The sequence below is a fragment of the Nyctereutes procyonoides genome, unplaced genomic scaffold, assembly GCF_905146905.1.
Source record: "Nyctereutes procyonoides isolate TBG_1078 unplaced genomic scaffold, NYPRO_anot_genome, whole genome shotgun sequence".
NCBI classification, from domain to species: Eukaryota; Metazoa; Chordata; class Mammalia; order Carnivora; family Canidae; genus Nyctereutes; species Nyctereutes procyonoides.
Genome location: NW_026575046.1, coordinates 19,708,257 through 19,733,620, shown reverse-complemented (window position 1 = coordinate 19,733,620; position 25,364 = coordinate 19,708,257). Strand labels below are relative to the sequence as shown.

General features: G+C 38.2%; 1 protein-coding gene across 2 annotated transcripts in view; it reads right to left on the bottom strand.

The window, feature by feature from the left end:
* The window catches only part of C7 (complement C7), a 51,808-nt gene that overhangs the window by 18,247 nt on the left and 8,197 nt on the right, over window positions 1–25,364 (bottom strand). Inside the window, exons 4-11 of one of the 2 annotated variants that reach the window (XM_055325353.1) lie at window positions 23,209–23,350; window positions 20,961–21,108; window positions 19,672–19,810; window positions 12,059–12,229; window positions 9,742–9,985; window positions 7,427–7,540; window positions 3,255–3,421; window positions 602–830 (exon numbers count right to left, since the gene is read on the bottom strand). In XM_055325353.1, the coding sequence (XP_055181328.1) occupies window positions 602–830; window positions 3,255–3,421; window positions 7,427–7,540; window positions 9,742–9,985; window positions 12,059–12,229; window positions 19,672–19,810; window positions 20,961–21,108; window positions 23,209–23,350 (1,354 nt within the window). The remainder of the gene's footprint in view (window positions 1–601; window positions 831–3,254; window positions 3,422–7,426; window positions 7,541–9,741; window positions 9,986–12,058; window positions 12,230–19,671; window positions 19,811–20,960; window positions 21,109–23,208; window positions 23,351–25,364) is intronic. The other variant, XM_055325354.1, reaches the window with a different exon arrangement.

Below are 25,364 nucleotides of genomic sequence, written 5' to 3'. Positions count from 1 at the left end.
TGGCTCAGTCGGTTGAGCTTTTTTTTTTTTTTTTTTTTTTAAGATTTTATCTATTTATTTGAGAGGGAGAGAGTGACATGAGCAGGGAAGGGGCAGGGGGAGAAGCAGATTCCCTGCTGAGCAGGGAGCCCAACAGGCTCAGAGCTCCATCCCAGAACCCCAGGATCATGACCTGAGCCAAAGGGAGATGCTTAACCGACTGAGTCACCTGGGCACCCTAAGTGTCCAACTCTTAATTTCAGCTCAGGTCATGATCTCAAGGGTCATGAGATCAAGCCCCACATTGGCTCCATGCTCAGTGAGAAATCTGCTTGGGATTCTCTCTCTCTCTCTCTCTCTCTCTCTCTCTCTTCCTCTCCCTCTGCTGGTCCCCACCCCCATCTCTCAAATAAATAAATAAATCTTAAAAAATAGAAAGATGGGAAAACAGAGACAGCAGAGGACCTTGACCCAGTAGCTAGGACCCAGAAGTGGAATAAGAAGGGTGATACTAAATTAAAATCCCCATACTCAAAGAAGCACAACCTCAGGAGCCAGATGGAAAGAGTATTTCCCTTTTCTCTGTGTCCAGCAATAACTAGCAAAAATTCAGCACACTGACCTGCTTCATTTCCTACAAGGAATCCTTGCTCACAAGCCACACCAAATGTATATGGTTTGCAATGGCACTGACATTGGGTCCCCTCAACAGTGGCAATGCCACCATTTTGGCAAGGTCGGCAATGGCAGGGGTCAAATTCATCCAGATATTCCTCAAGAGCTCGCTTCAGGTATAGTCTTTTCACAGAGGCACAAGGTACTTCCTTTACCAGCTCATACAAAGGTGTCAGCTATACAGATAAAGATATCATGGTCAGTAATCAGGGTTTTAGGCAAGAATACTTTTTTTCTGGCATTTAGGCTCAATCCCCATTAAGATAAAACGAAAAGCTACTCTTAATGTTAATTCCAATTATTTCTTGTTCAAATAAAAAGAAAGAAATTCACTTTCTTTGCAAGGCAAAGGGACAAATAGGAATGAATAGGGAAGGAATTATTTTATAACTCACATGAAATTTTTCAAAACCAACAGGACATTCATTTTCTAGTTACTGAAAGATTATTTTGAAGGCAGTACATTTCCACCCTTGCAGGGGACAGAAGACAAGGAAACACACTTAAATTACAGTGAAGAAGCCAGTTCAAATAAATTTACAATGAAATATCCTGACTCCAGGAGACTTAGCATGTCTCTTAGTGGAGATTGTGACTATTTTTCCCTGAAGAAATTTAAAACAGATAGACATAATTGCTCTGTGTTGAACATGTCCGATGAAAAGCAACTTGGAAACCCTAGAGGTGCTGGCTAAGCTTTAACAATCTGCGCTCCTAAGGGAAAAAAAAAATGTTCCACTTTGTAGCATTTGCCAATTTCTGCAGTAGAAGAACTTTCCTCATGGCCAATTTCAGGTTGCCACTGTGATGCCAATGACCACGGAGTTGGGAAGACCTATGCACCATCTGGCTCTTGTGAAGGCCCGTCCGCACTGGCTGCAGCACACCACTGCGAGTCAAGACTCAGCCATGTTCCCCTCCATCTCTGCCTGGCCTTACATTGCAGCTTGAAATAATTGACTGGATGGCATTGTGCGGACACCTACCTATAATAAGTTAGCACAGCTGTGACAGTTACAGTCTGATGTGGAGAAGAGCAGAGTTGAGAATGAGAAGGAATGTCTGTTTCCTCCTAATCCACGATTTCGAATTTTCCAAGATTTGTTATGGGGCACTGGCATTGAAAGTAGGTCATCGTGAATATCGGTGGTGGTGCTCTGTGATAAGACCTCCTCGGAAAAACTACCCTCCTCCCTCCACCCTTATTCAGAGGCAAGTGGGTGTGTGTGGTGTTAGGAGGGTGCTCAAGGAGCTGGTGTGATTTGGGGCTTTATAAAATGTATCCAGGTCAAGTTTCACCTGGGACACTGCTTGACTCCCATGATATGGAATAGACTATAGAATCAGTTCTGCTACAGCATTTGTTTTGAAAATGTGAATTTGTTGGGACGCCCGGGTGGCTCAGTGGTTGAGCCTCTGCTTTCAGCTCAGGGCCTGATTCCGGGATCGGGGATCGAGTCCCACACCGGGTTCCCTGCAGGGAGCCTGCTTCTCCTTCTGCCTGCGTCTCTGCCTCTCTCTCTCTCTCTCTCTGTCTCTCTCTCTCTCTGTCTCTCATGAACAAATAAAATCTTTTTTAAAAATGTGCATTTGTTCCATGGAGACAGATGTATTAGGAACCACTCTGAGTACATTGCAGATTTTGCATTTTCTTACATACAATTTCATCCACAAGAAAAACCAGGTGAACCCAGAAAAGTGGACACAACTGACCTGAGATAGGAATATACAAAATGCACACAAACACACACTCCAAACATCCATCCAGTTCAGTGTCTGTGTAATGAACTACACCGGTCCATGTCTGGTGCTACAACTATCATCTAGCAGTTTCTACGATCATCCAAAGGCTCTAGCCCTTTCTTCCTCCAGCAAGCTGCAAGTCTTTTTCCAGGAATCGCGCCCCATTAGTGCAGCATATGCACTCCTTAACAATTGAACACATATAAAACTGCACTGTGGTTTTCACTGATGCCTGTCTTTTTTTTTTTTTAATGAGCGTCAAAGATCAAGTTTTTTAGTTTTACATCCTTAACCCCATTTTCCCCACACATATGTGCTCCTAAAAATCAGAGAGTGTTTATTTGTGCAATCCTGCCTAGCTCTCTGATTTTTAGGAGCACATATGTTGCATTATAAAAGAAGTGACTGCATCCACAAAACATCCTAAAATTCTGCCGGCCGAATTTGTTTTATCTTGATGTATATGTCTCCGCCATGCCAGAGAAGGAAAAGATGACCTGATGAGACAGCAGACATGCCTAAATGCTTTCCTCTTACGAGAATCTATTCTTCTGAAGTAGAGACCAAGGAAAACATAATCAAATTTAGGTCAAAAGCTTACGATGCAAATTTTGTTATTAATTTCTCTTGGGATTTACAAGACATTTAACCTTTACAATTGAAATATGGACATACAAGATAATGAAGCCTCTGTTTCTCATTATTATGTATGCATTCACTGCACCATACAAAACATAATTGGGAGACAGAAAATGCTAATGAGGGCTGTCTCTGTTTAACCACCTTGATTTAATCTCATTTTCCCAGTGCGAATAAACATGCCTGCCTTGTGCTGCTTTCAACAGAGCAGGACATACCTTTTGTTTTATGACTTGGGGAAGACGAGTCACAGATTCTGCCCAGGAAGCATACCGCCCTTTGTTTCCAGCAGGATTGTCCAGCTGCAGCTTACTGAGGCCAGCCACAAAGTCTAAACTTCCCCCCCTGACATACGGGTCCCCTTGCACCATATTGCCCTGAGTTCCTACGCAAGGAGAAATCAGATAAATTAGATCAGGATGCTCAAACAAAACCAAAAGGAGACTATAAAAGTGAAAAGTCTATCAAGTACCAAAACACAATCCATCCAGCTTTTTTATATTCTGGGAAAGGAAGAACTATGGAGACAGTAAGAAGACCCATGAGTAAGAAAACCCATGATTGCCAACAGTAGTGGATGGGAGGAGGAGTACATAGGTGGAGCACGTTGGATGTTTAGAGCCGGGAAATTGCTCAGTATGATACTACATGGTGGATATATGGTATTAGACATCTGTCCACACCCAAAGAATGTACAACACCAAGGCTGAACTCTAACATAAACTATGGACTCCGGGTGATCATGATGTGTCAATGTAGGTTCACCAGCTGGAACAAATATTCCATTGTGGTGGGGAATGGACAGTGGAGAGGCCTTAGTTTCTGACAGGAGTGTACAGAAATCCCTTGTCCCTTTTTGCTCAGTTGTGCTGTAAACCTAAAACTACTCTTAAAAATATCTATTAGAGGAAAAAAGAAGGGGCACCTGACTGGCTCAGTGGATGGAAAGTTCAACTCTTGTTTTCAGCTCTCGTCATGATCTCAGCATTGTGGGATCCAGCCCCAAGTCAGACTCTGTGCTCAGTGCAGAGTCAGCTTGGGATTCTCTTGCTATCTCTCCGTTTGCTCTGTCTCTCTCAAATAAATAAATAAATAAATAAATAAATAAATAAATAAATCTTAAAATAAATAAATAAATAAATAAATAAAATCTTTAAAAAAAAAAAAAGAAAAAACACAATCATTACCCGACAGTAGATGATATCAGGGAATTGTTGTTCATATTTTTTAAGATTATATTTATTTATTCATGAGAGACACACAGAGAGAGAGAGAGAGAGAGAGAGAGAGAGAGAGGCAGAGACACAGGCAGGGGGAGAAGCAGGCTCCATGCAGGGAGCCTCACATGGGACTCAATCCCGGGTCTCAATGATGACACCCTGGGCTGAAGGCAGCGCTAAACCGCTGAGCCACCCGGGCTGCCCTATTGTTCATATTCTTAATGTTCTTGGTATTATAAGAGCATTATGTTATATAGGAGACTGCCAAGCTTCTTAGAAAATATATGCATATATTTTGGGATGAAGCATCATGAAATTTACTTCCAAATTTTTCAAATAAGATTACAAATATTTTAAATACATAATATTTATGTTATTAGATAATCCACATTATAAATATTAAATGTAGACTATATAGCAAAATGTCATAATAATCATACATATAAGAGGTGAGTATATGGGTATTTATTACTATGTTCTTTCTGTGTGTTGGAAAGTTTTCATAATAAAATAAGAGGGGAGTTCTGGAATACTAACAATAAGAAAAAAACTATTAACAGGCATACATTAACACGTGCAAAGTGTTCTAAACAGTGAATATTAATTGAATTCTTTTCGTTTTTTTTAAATTGAATTCTTTTCTGCATTTATGTGCCTTGTATGTTCAGAAATATTTTTGCCTCCATTTGTAATTGATTTTTACACTAGAAATTCCTAACTTGCAGACCAGATTTGGGGTGATTTTCCATTCATTTCTTTTCTTTTTAAGATTTTATTTATTTATTCACAAGAGACACAGAGAGAGAGAGGCAGAGACACAGGCAGAGGGAGAAGCAGGCCCCATGCAGGGAGCCTGATGTGTGACTCAATCCTGGGTCTCCAGGATGACACCCTGGGCTGAAGGCGGTGCTAAACCGCTGAGCCACCCAGGCTGCCCCCATTCATTTCTTTTAACTAATTTTGCAATTTCATAAAATTTTTCAAATTCAAAACTGTACACATTTATCAGAAATTATTAAAGCTTGACGTTTTTAATAAGTTAGCTGAGTGCTTCCTCATCTTCATTGTTAGCTCTGCCCTTAATATGCAAACAGTCTCCCATAGAAGGCAGTGAATCACAATGTTCAGTTCCTCCACGACCTGAACCAGAACACGTGGAGTGACTACACATTTCTGAGCTCCAACATCTATGAGAGAACAGCTAGGAGGAAAGCCCTGGAGTCAGTATTTTAACAAGTTTCCCCCATAGTCTCGATGTATACTAAAGTTGGAGAAATCACTGCCTTCACTGGCACACCTGTTTATGAATTACAGATTCTAAGAAACCAGTTTTATTTTTTTTAAAGATTTATGATAGACCTAGAGAGAGAGAGAGAGAGAGAGAGAGAGAGAGGCAGAGACACAGGAGGAGGGAGAAGCAGGCTCCATGCAAGGAGCCTGATGTGGGACTCGATCCTGGGACTCCAGGATCGCGCCCTGGGCCAAAGGCAGGTGCCAAACTGCTGAGCCACCCAGGGATCCCCAAGAAACCAGTTTTAATTTTATTTTTAAGCCTGTAGCCACTCTCTTCACACCTCAGTGAGCTCCCTGCTCCAGCTGGCCCTCTTCCTCCAGACAATGGACTGGTGTGACAATGAGGACTGTGAAGCCAGATGTCATGCCTTTGAATCTCATGTCTGACCCTTACCAACTGCGATCTTGGGCGACCTTTCTGTGACTCAGTGTCCCTGTCTGTATAATGGGAATATGAATAATACCTAACTCTTAGGTCAGAGGAATGTATTGGCTAATTTTTGTAAACCACTTAAAATTGTGTTGGGCACAAAGTAAATGCTACGTGTTAAACACCAAATTACATAAAGTCAGCAAGCAGCCTCCAGTCACGAGCCCAGTTGGTAACTGATGTCTACATCTTCTCAAATCTCCCACTCTCATTTCTATTTCCAGATCACTATATTTCTATCTCTTTCAAAGACCTGTCCTCCTCCTTTGTCATGCCAGTTCCAGGAAGACAGGCATTTTCTCAGGCATGTCACTGCTCGTATCCCAATGCTTAGAACAAATCCCACTGCATACCACAGGCTCCATAAACAACTGGTGAAGGAAGTGAATGAGTAAATAAACCTGGTTTCACTCTTCTGTCTCCCCCCTTCCTGCAGTCATCTGCTAGTATCTTGAGACTCCCTACTTCCTTGGTAAGAACTCTGGCACCTGGATCAGTCAATTCACCTTTGCCCCAATTTCTGCCATCACCCCAGGACAATTCAAACTCTAGCACCCTCAGTCCATTGCTACCACACTGAGAATCTCTTTATTGTAAGGCAAATATGTTGTAATCACCAAATTCAATGAAGAGTCTCCGGTCCTTCTCTTAACTTCTCTCTAAGAATTTCTCTCTGTTGACCTCTCCTTCTTTACTTTTAATCTTACTGATTTTTCCAAGCTTTTACTGTTTTTTTCTTTCTTTTTTCCTTTTTTTTAAGTAGGCTCCCTACCCAGCGTGGGGCTCAAACTCAATGACCCTGAATTCAAGAGTTGCATGCTATACTGAATGAGCCAACCAGATAGGTGTTTTCTGGTTCTTATCCTATCAGATTGTCCCTTCTCAGTCTCTCTTCTTTCTCTAAAACTTCCTTTGTAATCTTTCATTTAATCACTCCCTATATTAAATCCTTTAACAGCATCCCATGTCATCAGAATGAAATCCAAATTCCTTAACATGGCATCTAGACAGAATTTAAATCAGTTTATTTTTCTAATTCTTTTTTCAATCCCTCAAAGAATAACACATCACCTTCCCCACTCCCTCACCCTCCAGCAGCAGCAGCAGCATGCACCAAAAAATGCACTGAGCATCCATGTCAAAATAGAATTGAATCTTCTCCTGCTGGTGTCTTTTTTCTAGGCCTGATTGCCAATGTCATTGTATGGGAGAAAGTTGGTACACACTGAGGACATATTTACAGTGCACAGGATGTACCCAGTAAGCTTTCCACTCTGTATAACATCCCCCCGCCATGACATATGAAAGAGAGATCAGAGGCAAAAATAATGAGATACATTTAAAAAATAGAACACTGCTAAAATCTCACAGGCCCTTAGAGGTCAGGAATTAACCACAAAAGAGGGATAGAGATTAGGCTTTAATGCAAATTTCCCCTCTTATTTACCTGAATCTGATTTTAAGACATCTTCCAGCTTTTTGCATTTGTTCTCTGATGATGTATAAAATAAAAAATTGAACATTGAAGCAGTACATTCCTTCATATCTCCTGAACCAAGACCTGAGGAGAAAGTTTTAAAAGTGTTTAATTTCTGCATTTATTAAAGAGCCCTTTTGAAATACAGCCAGGTATGAGAATGGAGATAAGAGGTTATGTCCTACTATTGTGGCTATCTAATCAAGAGAAATATGATAGGGACATTTTCAAGTGCTCTAGAAGGGTCAAGGATCAGAAAAAGGAAAATTTGATTTTTGTTTTTAAACAAAATAATAGATACATGCATATACTTAGGAATGAAGAAGCGTCATATGTCTGAAACTTACTTTCAAATGCAAATTTTGGTTCCAATCATTTTTGATCAGAGAGGGGAGAAGATTGGGATGATTTCTACATGAAAACAGTGGAAGGAGCAGAAACTGAACACCCCAAAGAGTGATATCGTTGGCCCATTTGGTCAGCTACTCAGGCATAAAGCAAATCATTAAAAGTAGACATGTAATGGTCCCCATCCACCTACTGGAAACCCCAAAAGCTGGGTTCTGGTTCTACAATAATTGATTCCTAAAACCCTAGGTCTACTGCCTCAATCTCTCCATTTTAATATCTTTACTGTCTCTGGTTTCCAACATTTCCTTCCCACCACTCATAACCTTAGAATGTAACAATTTCTACTCATTATCAAGTGGAGTTTGGCAATACATTTTTTTAAAGAAGGATAGGAAATAATAAAGTGTGGAAATATATTTTTCTCATATAATTTTGCTAACTATACTGTAATAAACTCAGTATTTCTTTAAGAACAAGGTTATACTTAAGCAGTTTTGATTATATTTCAATTAGAACTTTTTGGAAGAACAGAAACTGCTCAAGAGTAAAATTTTTACTCAAAACTTACTTTGACCAACTTGGAAAGCTTTTAAAAATTCTCTCCATTTCTTTTAAGTACTAAGGAAAAAAGGGGGAAGCAGTGAAACTGAGTTTATATCAAGCCACGTGCTGGATTAATTTTCCAAAGAAATACTGCCTTTGTTGTTGCTTTAAAAAACAAAAACAAAATTGTGTTGTACATTCATTTCCAACCAGGGAAGTTAAAAAAGTTCAAATTCTAGTTAAGGCTTATCAGTAAAAAGTTAAGCCAAATGGGGGAAAAAAAATAACCCAATGGACATAGAAAAATATTATAGTTCACCTACAAAGGAAGGTTACAAGATCTCCTCTGAATCTCATGTAATAAGTCTTACCCTCCTCCAAGGCCTGCCTGAATAGAAAGATTCTGAAGAAATGATCAGGAACGGAGAAGGAAGTTTGGACATCGATGTAAGGAAAAAGTTGGGAAGGAGCAGGTTTGACTTGGAATATTAATAAACCAGAGCCAAAAGATCTTTGGAGAAAAATATTGGACACTGAGACACCACTCTCTCCCCTCCCACATGGGGACACCTGGTAAGGACTCTCCTCTAACTATAAGATCAAAAAATCATGAACTGAGTGGCATGCACTGATTGTAACAAAAATTGGCAACAATTCTAGCAACAACATAACATAAGAAAAAGTTCAGCTGACTTTGGAGCCAATTAGACCTCCTTACAATCTATATGCCCTTGGATGAGTCTCATCGTAACACTGAGTCTCCATTTCTCCATCTGTAAGACCAGAATTGTACTGGCCACCTCACTGGGCAGTAGTGAGGATCGTTGCTAACATATCTAACTTGCCTGTTGTAAGAAACCCATCCAGTAAATTTAAGCTATTATTACAAGAATTAGGTAGTAAACAAACCTGTGATATCCAGAGCAGATTTTTTTTTTAAAGGAATGTGAGTGATAATTAACAGAGGTAAACAAAATGCTTCTTTAAAACATTTTGACAAAAAAAATAATAAATAAATAATAAAAAATAAAAAAATAAAACATTTTGATTTCTGAAATATAATTCTTCATTAACTTTTCCTCAAAGAATATTACTCAACCTGAGAAATGGAAAAGGTTAAAAAGTATTCCAAAACTCCAATCAATACCCTCTGGAGATAAATGATAATAACTATTTCACATTTCAGGGTACTATCCAAAAGAATAGGCAGGCTTTTCTTAGAGCCTAAAGATTATGAGTAGAATATAATGGATTCTTACCATTTTGGATTCCTTTGCAATTTAATTCTATTTGTCGTATTTTAAAGCCCTGAAAGTTCAAGCTAACTACATGCCATTTCCCCCTCTAAAATCCCTACAATGATTGTATTTAATAATTTTTTAATACTCTACCGCTTTGTTTGAGTTTATGCGAGTCTACATAAAATACAACTTTGTACTCTCCTCCTAGGGACCCAGACTGCAGATAATGTGTCCCATACTGGTCGATTAATCTTCGGTAGGCACTGTAATCATATAGAGGGGGAAGGAGGGAGAGTTCCTTCCAGAACGGTTCAGCAAGGTGTAAAAATTCCGGATTATTATTGACAAACTGAGCCACTTCCACAGTGTTCTGGACAATCAGCAACTGATGATTCTATGGGAAGAAGAAAGTAAAAAGAGTTTTAGGTTGGAGATAAGTTGAATTAGTTCCCTGTCCAGTGTCTCCATCAGCTTCCACCTCCAACCAGACTATATGAATTTCTATTTTTGATGCATGATGAGGTCTTTTGTGGGCCCACTCACTTGAGGCAATCTAAGGAATTTTTGGAATCCCAAATAGGAGTAATCTCTGAGTGATAACATGGTAATTTCTTGCATATCTGACTTGAAAATCTCAAAACCAAGTTGTTACAACCTCAACTAGAAAAAGAGAATCAACTTCATTAATTTCACAAATAAGTATATAAAATGGTGTTTCCCTAGGGAGTACACATTAATAGTGACTTATAGGTAAGGTGACCATATAATTTATATCCCATCCTGAGGTCTCTCACTTCATAATGAGGGCTTTTTTTTTTATTTTAGTGTAATTAACATACAGTGTTATATTAGTTGGACATGTATAATATAGTGATCCAACACTTCCATACATCACCCAGTGCTCATCACAAGTGCACTTCTTCATCCCCATCACCTATTTCATCCATCCCCCATCTACTTCCCCTCTGGTAATCATCAGTTTGTTCTCTATAATTAAGAGTGTGCTTTTTGGTTTGTCTCTTTTCTGTTGTTGCTCATTCATTTGTATTCTTAGATTCCACATATTAGGGGTACCTGGGGGGCTCAGTTGGTTAAGAGTCTGTCTTCGGCTCTCTCAGATTATGATCCCAGGGTCCTGGAGTCAATCCCCACATCCCTCTCCTTCTCCCTCTGCTGCTTCCCCTACTTGTGCTCTTTTGAGCTCTCTGTCAAATAAATAAAATCTTTTTTAAAAATCCCACATATGAGCAAAATCATATGGCATTTGCCTTTCTCTGACTGACTTATTTCACTTAACATTATACTGTCTGGATCCTTCCACATTGTTGTTTCATTCTTCTTTCTGGATGAGTAATATTCCATTGTGTAAATTACATCTTCTGTATCCATTTATCTATCAATAGACATTTGGGCTGCCTCCATAATTTGGCTATTGTAAATAATGCTGCAATAAGCATAGGAGTGCATCTGTCTTTTTGGATTAGTGTCTGTATCCTTTGGGTAAATACCCAGTAGTGGTCACAATGAGGCCTTTGAACACTTCCTAAGCATCTTGTAATGATGTCCAAACAGATGTACTTTATGCCAAATCCTCACTTCTGTGAACAATACAGTATAAAGATAATACATCTCCTATCTCCATAGTCAGCTTGTTAGTCATAAAACAAATAAAATCACTATTCCTTTATACCACTCTGCAATTTATTAATCAAGTTACTGACTTCAAAACTGAAGGGGGAAATACAGTTTTTAAATGATGATAAGCTTGAAAAATTCTTCAGCAGTAGATGTACATCAATTAGTATAATCTATCTCAACTGTTCAGGTTGGCCAAGATAAAGGTTTTAGTATCTCAAAACAACAAAGTATCTAAAAATAAATCTTTTAACTTCCTCAGATAAAAATTTTAGTATCTCAAAAGTAATAAAGTATTTTAAAATCTTTTAGTTTCATGCACCTTCTAAGAAAGACTCTAGTATTAGTATTTAGGAAGTACATATTAATTGGATCTTTAAACTTCATATAACATTTATATAACCATGTATAGTAATCATGAATTCAAAATTTTTAAAAATTTTAACTAATAGATTTGAAAGTAATGCTTTTCTAAGAGTTTCAAATAAGAACAAATACTTTAATAAGAAAATAAAAAGGATAGGGGTGCCTGACTGGCTCAGTCAGCAGAGTATGTGACTCTTAATCTTGGTCCTGAGTTTGAGTTCCACACTGAATATGGAGTCTACTTTAAAAAAAAAAGAAAAAGAAAAAGAAAGAAAGAAAGAAAAAAGAAAAAGTATAAACAAATATATTATCCAAGAGAAATAACATGATACAATCTTACCTTTTAAAGAAATATATTACATTGTCTCTTTGAAGAAGATAATCCATTTGGTAAGTACACTTTTGTTAATGTTAGAAATATTTAAGCACTAAAATATGAAAAAGTCAACTAATATTTCATACTAACCTTGTTCTCGTGGGTTTTACTGGTATGTGAAATACGATTATATGACGAAGATGATGAAGAACTGAACAAGGAGGATTCCTTACTAGATGATGTATATTCAGCTGAGGTATGTTTTACATAAGACCAACTACTGTTGTAAAATTCATAATTAAAATCATTATTTATTTTCACCTATAAAGAAAATGAAAAATTTTTCTGTGACCAAGTTAAGGCCTTGGATATAACCAAATATCTTTTGCCACAGACCCTTTAACATGGATACTTTCTTCACAGTCTTCTCCAAAAATGGCAAAGCTCTTCATTGACACGTAATGACTGTGGCCCTCATTACAACCGGAGCCATATGAATACAAGGAATAGAGTCCATTCTATAATTCCTCTTTGTTAAGAAGGAGATATGGTATTAATAATGGCAATCCCAAGTGATTCACAGAACACATTTGTGTACCAACATCCCCCACTTTCTTTTAGTGTCAACTGTTATCCCAGAAATTAGAAAATCAACAAAATTATACTAACAGAAAACTGAATAGCACTATGGTTCTTGATTTTTCATCTAATAGAAGGGAACAGAGATGCAAATTTTTTTCCTATGATAGATGGCAGAAGAAAAGGCCATCCCAAAAGAATTTTGAAGCAGACAACAGGATCGTCAGATGTGGCTAAGAGAGAAGTGACAGCTCCAGCACTGATGAAAAAGACAATCATTTATTTATCCCTTATTTTGTCCTAGATCAAGTGTCAAAATAAAACGCCCACGGGGGCTAGCAAGTAATATAAATGTTGGAGGCATACAGTGGAAGGCAGGGTGATGAAGTGAACTCACACTGTCAAAAGAGACACCAACATTCAAATCCATCATACAGTTACCATACGTAACCATAAGTTCTAGCATTGACAGATTATATTTTTAAGAAAAGAGAGAAATCTGAATCATGACACAAAAATCTCTAGATTTTTTAAAATCATAGGCAATTAATTTGCTAACAAATGCCAGTCACCATGAAAATAAAGCAAGACATGCAAGATGACTCCCTCTCACAGTTTCTGCTTTGTATAAATAGTCAAATCACTAACTGTCCTTCCACAAGCATTTGTGTTCTTGGCATATATCCATAACATCTATGTTTGAGATCAATCAAAGTATAAATAAGCACAGGGAACATTAAAATGATGGATATCATACACTTTAAACATACACCTAAAAGGAGTGAAAATGACGGAATATCATGTAGCCATTTTAAATGATGCCTGTGAAGAAAACTATTCATGTTAAATGAGAAAGTAGGTATAAATGTGATAATCCTGTTAATTACAACCATGCAAGTATATTTCCTAGTCAAAAAAGACCAGAAAGAAATTGACTTGGCTGACTGAGTGGCTCGGTCAGTTGAGCCTCCGACTCTTGCTCTCAACTCAGGTCATGATCTCAGGGTTGTGAATTCAAGCCCCACACTGGGTTCCATGCTGGACAGGGAACCTACAGAAGAAGAGGAAGAAGAAGAAGAAGGAGGAGAAGGAGAAGAAGAAAGAAGAAGAAGAAGAAGAAAGAAGAAGAAGAAGAAGAAGAAGAAGGTAAAGAAATTCAGCAAAATGCCATACTATATAACTTTTATCACTGCCCATCAAAATTACACATGCACACTAAGAACATGCTGGAAAATAAGAAAAGATAGATTTATTCATATCTTTTGTTAGAGCATTATTTTCATTACATTGTGAAACTGGTTTGTTTAAAAGTCAAATGCAAAAATTCAGCTCAAACTGAGATGGAAAATATATGTATTATTATTGACTGCAAAGAAGACAATAATGAAAGTGCCATTAGGGCAGCCCTGGTGGCGCAGCAGTTTAGTGCCACCTTCAGCCCTGGGTGTGATCCTGGAGACCCGGGATCAAGTCCCATGGATCAAGTCCCATGTCGGGCTCCCTGCATGGGGCCTGCTCCTTCCTCTGCCTGTGTCTCTGCCTCTCTCTCTCTCTCTCTCTCTCTCTCTCTGTGTGTGTGTGTGTGTGTGTGTCTCATGAATAAATAAATAAAATCTTTAAATAAATAAATAAAAGTGCCATTAGAGATTTCTACAGCCACTAGATAGTGTCTCCATCCTATTTGGTTTTAGATAGACACAGAATTTACTTTTTATCTTTCTTAAGAAAGAGAAGCTATCTATCTTCCTTTCACTGCAAAGGGAAAAAAAGCCTATTTTTCCTCATCTTCAGATCTGCAGTTCAAACTCTTGATTAATGCAAATAAGCCTCTTTACCTGCTTTAGTTCAGCATCACCTCACTCTCAGCTACTCTACACAGAGCTACAAGAGTCATCTTTTCCAAGGTAAAATGTGATCTTCTTAAATGCCCCTTAATTAATAATCTCTCCATCCAACTTACCATACCCCAGACTGATCCTTCCTCTGAAATCACAAATCCAAATGTCCTATACCCTGCCACCTCTCAGTCTTTTGACTTTCATTCTATTATCACCATAGCTATTATTCAACTCTGTAGACACAAGTTTTTCCATTTAGTTTCCCTTCTTTCTCTCTCCCTCTCTCTCTCTTTCTCTCTCTCTCTCTCTCAGCACCTTCATTTTTCCACTTCCTTCCTTTCCAGAAAGACTTCATGGTTCATGACTTGAACCAGTCTCTCGCCAATGATCTTAACTCCCTTGCCTTAGATATGCCCAGCCATCATGCTTGTCCTGCAGAATCCCAACTCTGGTTCAATGCTCACAGCCAAGCTGCTCAGCACTACGATAGAAAAATCACATAACTATATATGGTACCACATCAGTCCACTCATGATTCCCAGTCTCATGAGGACCCTCAATGCAGTGCAGAAGCCTCATATTTCCATTTTCTTTCTCTCTCATTCTCTGCAGTATCTATTTCAAAATCTCTGTACCTACCTCCGTCCTCCAATCTTAGAACCACTCCCCTCACTCTCAGAACCTGATCTTCACCTCTTTCTTCATAAACATTCCCATTATCAGACAGAGGTCTCCTAAACTTCTGGCTAACAAATCCACAAACATATTTGCATTTCTTCTACTCCTCTTCTCCACAGGTGTCCCTCCTCCAGCTAAAGCTAATTCTGTCTCATCTCTATTGCATCCCCTCCCTCTTCTAAAGACGTATTAAATTGATGGCTTATTCCCTCTCCCACAGCTTCAATTGTTCTTTCTCTACTGGCTCATTCCTATCAAACTAATATGTATTCTAACCCCACCTAAGTAAAGCATGTTGCAAGGGCTCTGCAAACACATTTCTTGGGTTCAGATTCCATGTTATCTATTATCTCTATGATTGTGGGTGAATTCTTCAGCATTTTTTGTCTCGGTTTCCTCAACTATAAAATAAAAACGACAGTACCTACATTTTTAGATTAATTATAAAGAAAAAAAGATCTGCACCTAGGTGGCTCAGTTGGTGAAGCATTCAACTCTTGGTTTCAGGTCAGGTCATGATCTCAGGGCATTGGGATCCAGCCCTGTGATAGGCTACATGCTCAGCGGAAGGTCAACAAGGAGTCTGCTTCTCTCTCTCCCTTTCCCTCTGCCCCTTTCCCCATTAACATGTGCTCACTCTCTCACTCTCTCTCTTTCTCTCAAATAAATAAATATTTATTTTAAAAAGAAAAAAAGAAGAAAATCCATTTTAAGCACTAGAACAATGAATAGTATATAAAGGGCTCTTCATGTATGTGAGTTATTTCAGTCATCATTTAAATTATTCCTGGTTAGCAAGGTAGATTTAAAAATATCAGATATCTAGACTCATACCAACAAAGGAAACAGAAGATCAGATAATTAAGCATTAGTTAGAATTGTCTTTAGAATATGATTTTGTTGGGGCACCTGGGTGACTCAGTTGGTTGAGCATCTGACTCTAGGTTTCAGTACAGGTCATGATCTCAGGATCATCGGATCCAGCCCCAAGCTGAGCTCCATGATCAGTGGGATGTCGCTTGAGATTTTCTCCCTCTCCTGCTGCCCCTCCCCCTGCTCATGCTCTCTCTCTCTCTTTCTCTCTAAAATAAATAAATCTTTTTTTTTTTCAAGAGATTATGTTTTGGGTTTTTTTTTAAAGATTTTATTTATTTATTCATGAGAGACAGATTGAGAGAGAGGCAGAGACATAAGCAGAGAGAAGTAGGCTCTCTGCAGGAGCCCAGTGTGGGACTCTATCACTGACCTTGGGATCACGCCCTGAGCCAAAGGCAGATGCTCAATCATCCAGGTGTCCCCATAAATAAGTCTTTTTAAAAAGAATGTGATTTTGTTATTTATTTGATATGCACATAGGATCTCTTTTCCAAAATATAATGAAGTACATTCAAAACTAAATACAGGAGGATCCAGGAGATACTTCATTTCCTCAACCCTAATCCTTACTTCCATCTGCAACTCATTCCAAGTTGACAATGAACACAACAGTCTCATCAGCCTCCATGCTGAACTAGCAAAGTGGCACCTTCTCTAAGAAACCATGGAGGAAGAATATGCTTATGTGTCCAAGGCTTCCTTGTGGTATGAAAAGTATGAGGAAAAAAAGAAAAAGAAAAGTATGAGGGAACAATGTGCATGGTATCAAAGAAAGTGGCTTAGTCATCAAGAAACCAGGTTTGCCCCAGATAAACTACAATGTTAATAATGAAACAAAGATTATAAGATGTTTTGTTTTTATTTTTTAATATTTCTGTTCCAACAAGCCAAAAGTAATTTTCCACTCAGAAGTAGCTGAATACCCACTGGTTTCGGGTCTATGTGAGCTGCAGAGAGCATTTACCACCCACATCTACACACTGGGTTAGCACTTCAGTGACTGACTCATTGCCTATTGCTTCCACCTCACTTCCCTCAGGCTGGATTCTCAAAACATCTCTATTCTTCACTCAATAACAGGTTATAATTTTCCTTTACCTCTGACAAACACCTTCAACTCAAGGACTGGAAAGGCATTTCAGATGTCAATCCAAAAACCAAGCCATGCTGAAGGAAATGAATGTCAGGATTGTGCTATTATTAAATTATTTCTCTTCTTCAGAAGCTGCAGGCTTCCAGCATGTCTACCTTCCAACTATGTCAGGAATTCTCTCATTATTTTCTCTGCTCTGTAACTCTCTAAATTTGACCCAAAAAAGTATATATGCAATTATCCCTCTTATAATTATGAAAGAATTATCACCACATCCTCCTAGGAATAGAGGGAAAAAACTTTCTACATATGCCTATGTTACATTCTCCCTTCTGGCCAACAGTTAAATTACAATACATATCACCCACCATGTAGAATTTAGAGTTGAGAAAGCCATTAAATACGAGATATTGGGAGAGAAAAATATAATAGAAAAAGGAAGGGCTCTGAAATATGGCAGATTGGATCCAAGCTCTGCTACTTATTAATTTGGTGATTTAGAGCAAGTCAGCTGAAGTCCTCTGAGCCTCAACTTCTACATATATAAAATAGTAAAATACCACTTACCTTCCAAATATGTTATAAGGATTAAACATACACAAATTGCCTAAAACAGTACAGATGCCACAGTAGGTATTCAAAAATTGGCAGCTACCTTTTTTTTTTTTCAGATCAGTTTCATTTTCCATTTCCATGATTCCTTTATTTTAAAGATTTATTTAATTTGGGGTGCCTCCGTGGCTTAGTCAGTCAAGCATCTGCCTTCAGCTCAGGTCATAATCTCAGGGTTCTGGGATCCTGGGATTGAGCCTTGCATTGGGCTCCCTGCTCAGTGAGGAGTCTATGTCTCCCTCTCCCTCTTCTCCCTCTCCTCTTCCCCCTTACTCATGCACGCGCATGCATGCACTCTCTTTCTCTCTCAAATAAATAATGTATTTATTTATTTATTTATTTCAGAGAGAGAGTGACAGGGAAGGGCAGAGGGAGGGAAAGCACCTCAAGCAGACCCCCCTGCTGAACACAGAGCCCAGGGCTCCATCTCACAACCCATGAGATCATGACCTGAGTTGAAATTAAGAGTCGGTCTTTTAACTGATTGAGCCACCCAATGATGCAGTAATTCTTAAATGTAACTTATTCTATTGTAAGTCAGAAGAGGATGCTGTTGATGATCAAAACTGCATTCTGAAGAGGGTTAATTTTGGTAAACAAAAGCCCTTCTGTCTGAACATCCAAATAGTTTTGATTTACAAAATTGGGGACAATAGATAAGAAGTACTGAACTGGAGATTTTCGGAATTCTGGAAAGAAGTGAGGAAGGGAGTGAAAGAAGAGGTCTTAAAAGAAGAGAAAAGAGACCAAAATGTGATGAGAACAGAAGCTTTGATTTGTTGAGTTTCTAGAAGGACAGATGTTTTAAAATGGAGATGTCAAAATGTTTTTGTTGAATGTGTTAGCATGACTACAACAAAAAATTTCTCCTCTATATTCCCTTCAAATGTTTAGGATTCTCCCCCTTAAGCCATAACTCTATCTGTGTGAGTGGATTTTGTGTAGAAATCATGGAAAGAATGAGTTTCGGTGAGTAAGACAGAAACAGCTTGCAAGAAGAAACCTGGAACAGAAACCCTGAGACTCTAAGCAAAATGGAAAATTCTGGCAATACAGACGTTGACAAGGATATGGAGCACAGCCGCCGCCCCCCGCCCCCATTCCACACTGCTGACAGGGTCTAAATTGATGACACAAACATTTTGGAAGCTTTACTGAGTGTAACCTGTACATAACCTGCAAGGCAGCAATTCAAGCACCAGGTGTACGCCCTAGAGAAACTCTAGATCATTTGCATGGAACTCATGCACAAGAATGTGCAAGGCATTTTCATAAGAAAAAATTGGAACCAGCAATAAAAATGTCATCTACATCAGCATGAATAAATTTCAAAACCATAATTTTGAGTGAAAAAAATTCATAGAAGAATAAGTAGGATTTACTTATAAAAATGGCCAAAAAAAAAAAAAAGCAGGCAAAACTAAATCACAATTTTTTTTTTAAATCACACATTTTTATTCAGGGACAAAGACATATGAGATAAACATATACAGAAAAACAAAGAAGTGGTTAATACAAAACAGAAGCTAGTGTTTGGGGAACGAGAGTGGGGAGGATGTGACCATTGAGAGGTAGATGAGAACCGCTAAGTCGGTCATTGGCAATATTCTATTTCTTAAGGTGGTTGGTGGACATAGATGAGTATTTGTTGTATAGTTTCCCTCAAACTGTATGTTTATGTTATTCATACCCTTTCACAATTTAAAAATGAAAGCATTTTTAAGTGACACTGACACTTTGGCAGTGGTAAAGAGATTACCACAACCAGTCATGACCAGGGCCTTGAGTTATGACACCCATACAGGAACAGACCATCTAGTTTGGGGCCCATATGGCTCATGGCCTTGAAAATGAGGCAAAATAATACTTACACCTAAATGAGACAAATTAAAAGTATCACTGCCCTGAATCCCAGAGTTAAAGATATATATCATTTTTAAGCCCATATAAAACATTTGTAAGAACTGACCAAATATTAGGCCACAAATAAATTCTCAACAAATACCAAAAAATCAGTATCACATAAGTAATGATCTCTGGCGATAATTCACAGATTAAAAATAAATTAAATCAATGAAATTAAGTACCTGGAATGTATAGGAAAGGATATTTCCACTCAGTCTATAGAAAAAATTTCCATCCCCACTAAATACTTTTCTGCATTGACCACCAAAACTTTTAGTGTTGATGACTTTGTTCTTAAACTGGCCAGTGAGTTCATTGTAACTATTTAAAAAAAAAGAAGAAGAAGAAGAAGAAGAAGGAAGGAAGGAAGGAAGGAAGAAAAGACCGTTACAAACCAGAAATAGTCCTTGCTGAAAAAAGAAATTCTAGAAAATCTTGAAATATATTACAGTTAAGCATCTCTTCAAGAAAGTTCAAATAAAGAGATCAGTATCCTAAAGCACACCATACATTATTCAGCCTCCCCTGGGTAGTATAATAGGGAAAACTAATTGCTGGGGAAATCCAACATCCCTTTAGCCTAAGAACATGTTTGGTAAACACACAGCCCTTTTGTATCTAATGGCAACAGCTGGTTTTTAGTTGAATCTATAGATAAACCAGTGCAATTAAGATTACTCTTGAGGAGAAGGAAATTTGTATGACAAATTTCAACTAAATTGCTTCTTAGCTTACTGAATGGTAATACTCTTTAGAGTAATTTTACCATTTCTCTGCTAATGAAATTGAAAATATTATAGAAAAGCCACCTCAAACTACCACTCTAAAACAAATTATTTTCAAGCCTTGATATCTCAACTTGGATCTGACCCTTAAAAGTTTTTCAGAATTCTTTTTGAAAGGACAAAATGGGATTGTCCCAACTTCACCTGAAAATGAAAGTTTCCAGCTGGCTTAGACAATTATTTTTCAAGCCTAAATATTCCAACACACCACTTTCTCTCTTCTTTCTGTGTTCATACTCTATTACCTCTTCATTCTCTCCCTTTCCATAAGATGACCAACTATCTAGGTTTTCCCAGGTCTGAGGGGTGTTCCTGAACATATGACTTGCAGTGTTAAAAGCAGGACAGTCCAGGGACAATTGGACACTCCACATTTATCAGATATATTTTCAGATATACAGTTATGAATTAAAAGTGCTCACACACCTAGCTGGCTCAGTTGGGGGAGCAGTGACTCTTGATCTTGGGGTTGTGAGTTCAAGCCCTTACATTAGGGGTAGAGATTACTTAAATAAATAAAACTTTTTAAAAATTGTTTTAAATGTTTCAGGGTATAGCAAAGAGTTCTGAGCCAAAGGCTTAGCTATTATGACTTGTTATTATACTTACCAAACCATAAAATAAAACAAAACCAAATGAAAAGCTATAACCCATCAATATACACAGGAAGCTGCCCAGTACCTTACCCATTTCCAGTAAGTTCTATGTTGGGAGGAGGTTGATCAAGGTCACAGGAAGGTCTACTTTCTGAGTCCTCACATTTGTCTTCATCAGCACTATCCTCTTCACAGTCAGAATCCCCATTGCAAACCAAAGATTTGCTGATGCACTGGCCTGTACAGAAGATAAGCCCCCACAAAAAATAACAGAGGAAGAAGGGAAAAACTACTTGGGATCAAAAAGATTTTGCCTCTAGGGCACCTGGGCAGCTCAGTCAGTTGAGCTTCCAACTCTTGGTTTTGGGCCAGGTTTGATCTCAGGGTCATGATTTGGAGCCTGGTATGGGGCTCCATGTTCAGCAGGGAGTCTGCTTGAAGATTCTCTCCCTTTCCCTCTGCCTGTCCCCCTGCTCCTGCTCACTCACTCTAAAATAAATAAATAAATCTTAAAAAAAAAAAAAGATTTTGCCTCTGATCCCAACACTGCACTAATATTCTAAAGTGATTTTGAGATCAATCCTCAAGATGTCCAGGAAAGGACTGGTGATTATTTTGGTCCTCATAACACACAAAATTGATTCTGATCTCAGCTAGAAACAAAATGGAAAATAAAAACTGAATTCAAATTCCAGGCTCTCACCCATAATCAAGCTGTTTGTCTGAGTCTTCCCAAAATCAAAAGGTGTCAACCACTGGGAAGACAGATTGACATCCTGCCCTTCAACTTTCAGCTTATTTTTTGTAATTACTGACCAAGATGGCAAGGCTCTGTTTGTTTGTTTTTTGGTGATTTGATGTATAAGCTTTTGAGAACATGGAAACTGGGTCAAAAGGTTAAAACCCAACATTTCTGTGCAAGGCACTCTTCCAGATGTTAGAGTACAAATACAAATGGTAAGCTGGGATTTTCATATACCTTACAATCTAGTAGGAGGGGCTATAAAGACTTAGATCATTATAGACATAGATCCCACTATGTAATTGTTATGGTAGATGTACATCCCAGGCACCAAGGAGGCACTGAAGGGTACTAAATGATCTAACCCTTGCCTACCTCCCCAGCATCATCTCCAGCTCTTCTCCTAGCAGCTTCCTGTGCCCTCATCACACCTACATGAATAAAAGGCCAGGCTTTCTGTCATCTCCTCTGACCTTGCACTTATAGTTCTCTCAGCCTAGAAGGATTTCTGTACCTGTCATGTACTTGTCCTTCAAGAATCAAATTAAACATTATTTTTTTCTTAGAAATCATCCCTATACCACAGGCTGTAATGCATGTCCTTCGTATACATCCTCATGGTATGCATTACACACAACTGTTCTGATGGTATTTCATGCACCCCAGTGTGGTCTCACTCAATCCAATGCAACTAACATTTGTTGAGAGTCTACTATGTACCAGGTACTTCAGATGCAAAAATTAAAGGACTATTATCCATATCCTCAAGGAGTTCACAAGAGAAATAACCACGTCAACAAATACTCCAGATTACAGATGGTATGATGTACATGGGGAACACAGAGCAGTGACTTGTTAATTATCTCTATCAGTTGAGGAACTAAGGAATGCTTCCTAAAAGAGGAGTCATCTGATTTGGGTTTTGAAAGTAAAATAGGGGTTCCACAGGTATTGTCGAGGGGTACTTCTAACATAGGGATTATTTATGTACTATTCTGTCTGTAAATTTTAATATTTTTGAAGGAAGAGGCTATGTGTTTCATTTATATATCCACAATCCTCACCACTATTTCTGGACCATATTAAGAATAATAACTATTTGCCAAAGGTTGTTGAATTAATCTGACTACACAAATGCTACATAAACAATAGGTCAAATAATAGTGCCAAAACTTGAAATTATGTTTCAATCACCCTGTACATAGGAGTGATCTGTACTGCTTCTTAACTAGATAATTAGAGTTACTTTCCTGGTAAATATAATAATAACTTGGGCAGTAACATTGTTTTTGCCCAATCTTGATATACCAGACTCTCACATCTTCAACAAAAATACAATGTCAAGAACTGTTTGGGTCTGTCAATAGCCATATTTCCTTTCAAAGAAGCAAAGAGTATCTCCACCTTTATTACCAGATGAAATAATGATATTGCATTTGAAATAATGATAGCTGAGTGTGTAATAAGCCAATAAAATTAATTTTATGTCAATATAAATTCAGTAAAACTGAACAAATAAATACTGAGCAGGTTAATCAAATAACATTTTGAATTTACACTCTGCATGGAGTTTCCAAACCTATGGAAAACAAATACCTGAGAAACACCTGAAACGCTCTCCACATCCCTCTTCTGTCGGACATCCTCGTGTAGGTTCACACGGTTGTGTTTCAAATGCACTTCCAACACAAGGATGGCCGCCATACTGCCCATAAACAGCAACTGACCTCCTGTGAGTCTAAACACAAACAGATTGTGCTTTTTAATATCTCCTTTCCTTTACCTGAGAAACAAAATCTGAGAGAAATTAATACAATTGAAGAAACATTGTTCAGGAAATTGTTCTGATGCACAGATGTAAAACCTCCCAAATCAATAAACCCACAGACCTACTTGTCCTTGAGTACACTGACTCTTGGATTACTATTTATGAAGCACTCCCAGCCATATACTTATTTATTCTCAGGGTTGAGTGTAAAAAAAAAAAATCAGTGAATCTTTAAGAAAGTAACTTGAAAGAGTTCTCTGAGTAGACATATAAGCAAATAAGTTGATAAAGATGATTAATGTTTTTGCTCAAGCTATGTACCAGGAGCTAACTAGAAGGGTGACACAAATTTTGCCAGAGGGAGAGAAGGATCTTGGGAACCAGGGCTAAGGAGAAGTAAAGTTAGAACAACCTTTATAAAAGTGGTGGAATTGATTTTAGTTGGATGTTAAGCCTTCTTCAGGAAGGCAAGGCAAAGCAAAACAATCTAGAGAGAGTTATGTGTGAACATGGAAGTCAGATTTTCAGTATAGAAATCTTGGTAGTCCAAAGGTGAAGCTACCTCTGCAATGGAATTCTACTAGATAATCAAAATCATTGGCCTCTGAAATGGGAAATACGCCAAAGGCAAATCTCTGGGAGACAAAGTATGGGAAAATAGAGGAAATCATCAAGCCAACTAAGAAGCAACTAATTCGTCATAAAAGTCACTTAATCAGTGTGAAGGCATGTATTTAATATTTAAACAAAAAGAAACATCCACAAAACCCTGTCCCTCCCCAACAGCAATCAGATACATCATACAAACCTCTTCCTATACTCACCTTTTCCCTATTAAAAAAAAAATAAACAGAATCTGGCATTCCAGAGAATTTTAATGGCAAAGACTAATGGGGAAGACAGGATATACAAACTGATGTGGGGCCAGGAGTGGAATGGTCAAGAAATAATTCCTGAGATGTTGGTGCTTATATCCTTAGTGCTCAAGGGAGAGCGGATGTGCAGAGTATCAGATCATAAGTGTGTTTCTACATATAAAACCATTTTGCAGGATTTCTCTGGTGCTTATCATTGGGTTCCTTATTAACTATCAGTGAGATGAACAGGCAGTCATGAGACCCTTTAAGAATGTAGCAACCAGAGGCACCCACATGGCTCAGTTGGTTAAGTGTCTGCCTTCAGCTCAAGTCATGATCCCAGGGTCTTGGGATTGAGCTCCGCACTGGACTCCCTGCTCAGCTGAGAGTCTGCTTCTCCATCTCCCTCTGTCTGCCTCTCCTCCTGCTTGTGCTCTCTCTCAAATAAATAAATAAAATCTTTTAAAAAAAAAAAAAAAAGAATGTAGCAACCAGCACATATTTGATCCTTATGGGAATTCTGCAGGCCATAGGTCAGCCTTCTGGGCTAAACGTGAACACATTTCTACTTCTTTCCCTCATCACACACCAAGGTTGAATCTCCTCATCCATCCTAAACCAGGTTAGAGATGGAGATTCTTTCAGACAAAGGGTCACAGTATTGCAATTTGCTCTTTGAGCAGTTTTGTGTCAGCCTGGGCCTGACACTGGCACCTTCCATTAGATCTAAGTAGAGATGCCATGGAGGAATATGGGGAATGGAACACAGTACAGTTCCTTAATAAGTTTTTAGTTTCTGTATTTAATTGTTGAAGATTTCTCTCTTACGTGTCTTATTAAATTATCCTTTTGTGAAGTTCCAAAGCACAGATTGTGTTGTCTAAATAATGTTTCCCTCTCTCTGTATGTGAGGATCACTTTGATGGCTGCCCACTGTGGACAGTCTCATTCTCACTTGACAAATTCTGATCTTATGACCCTATTTTCATTTTCACTTGTCTCTTTCTGGGTGAAAATTTTGTTATTATAATCTAGGGATGTAATCATTGCATGATGACCTTCTCGCAAAGAAAAAAATTATTAATATGGCAAATACCTTCCATCTCTTTCTTATTCTTAAATTATAA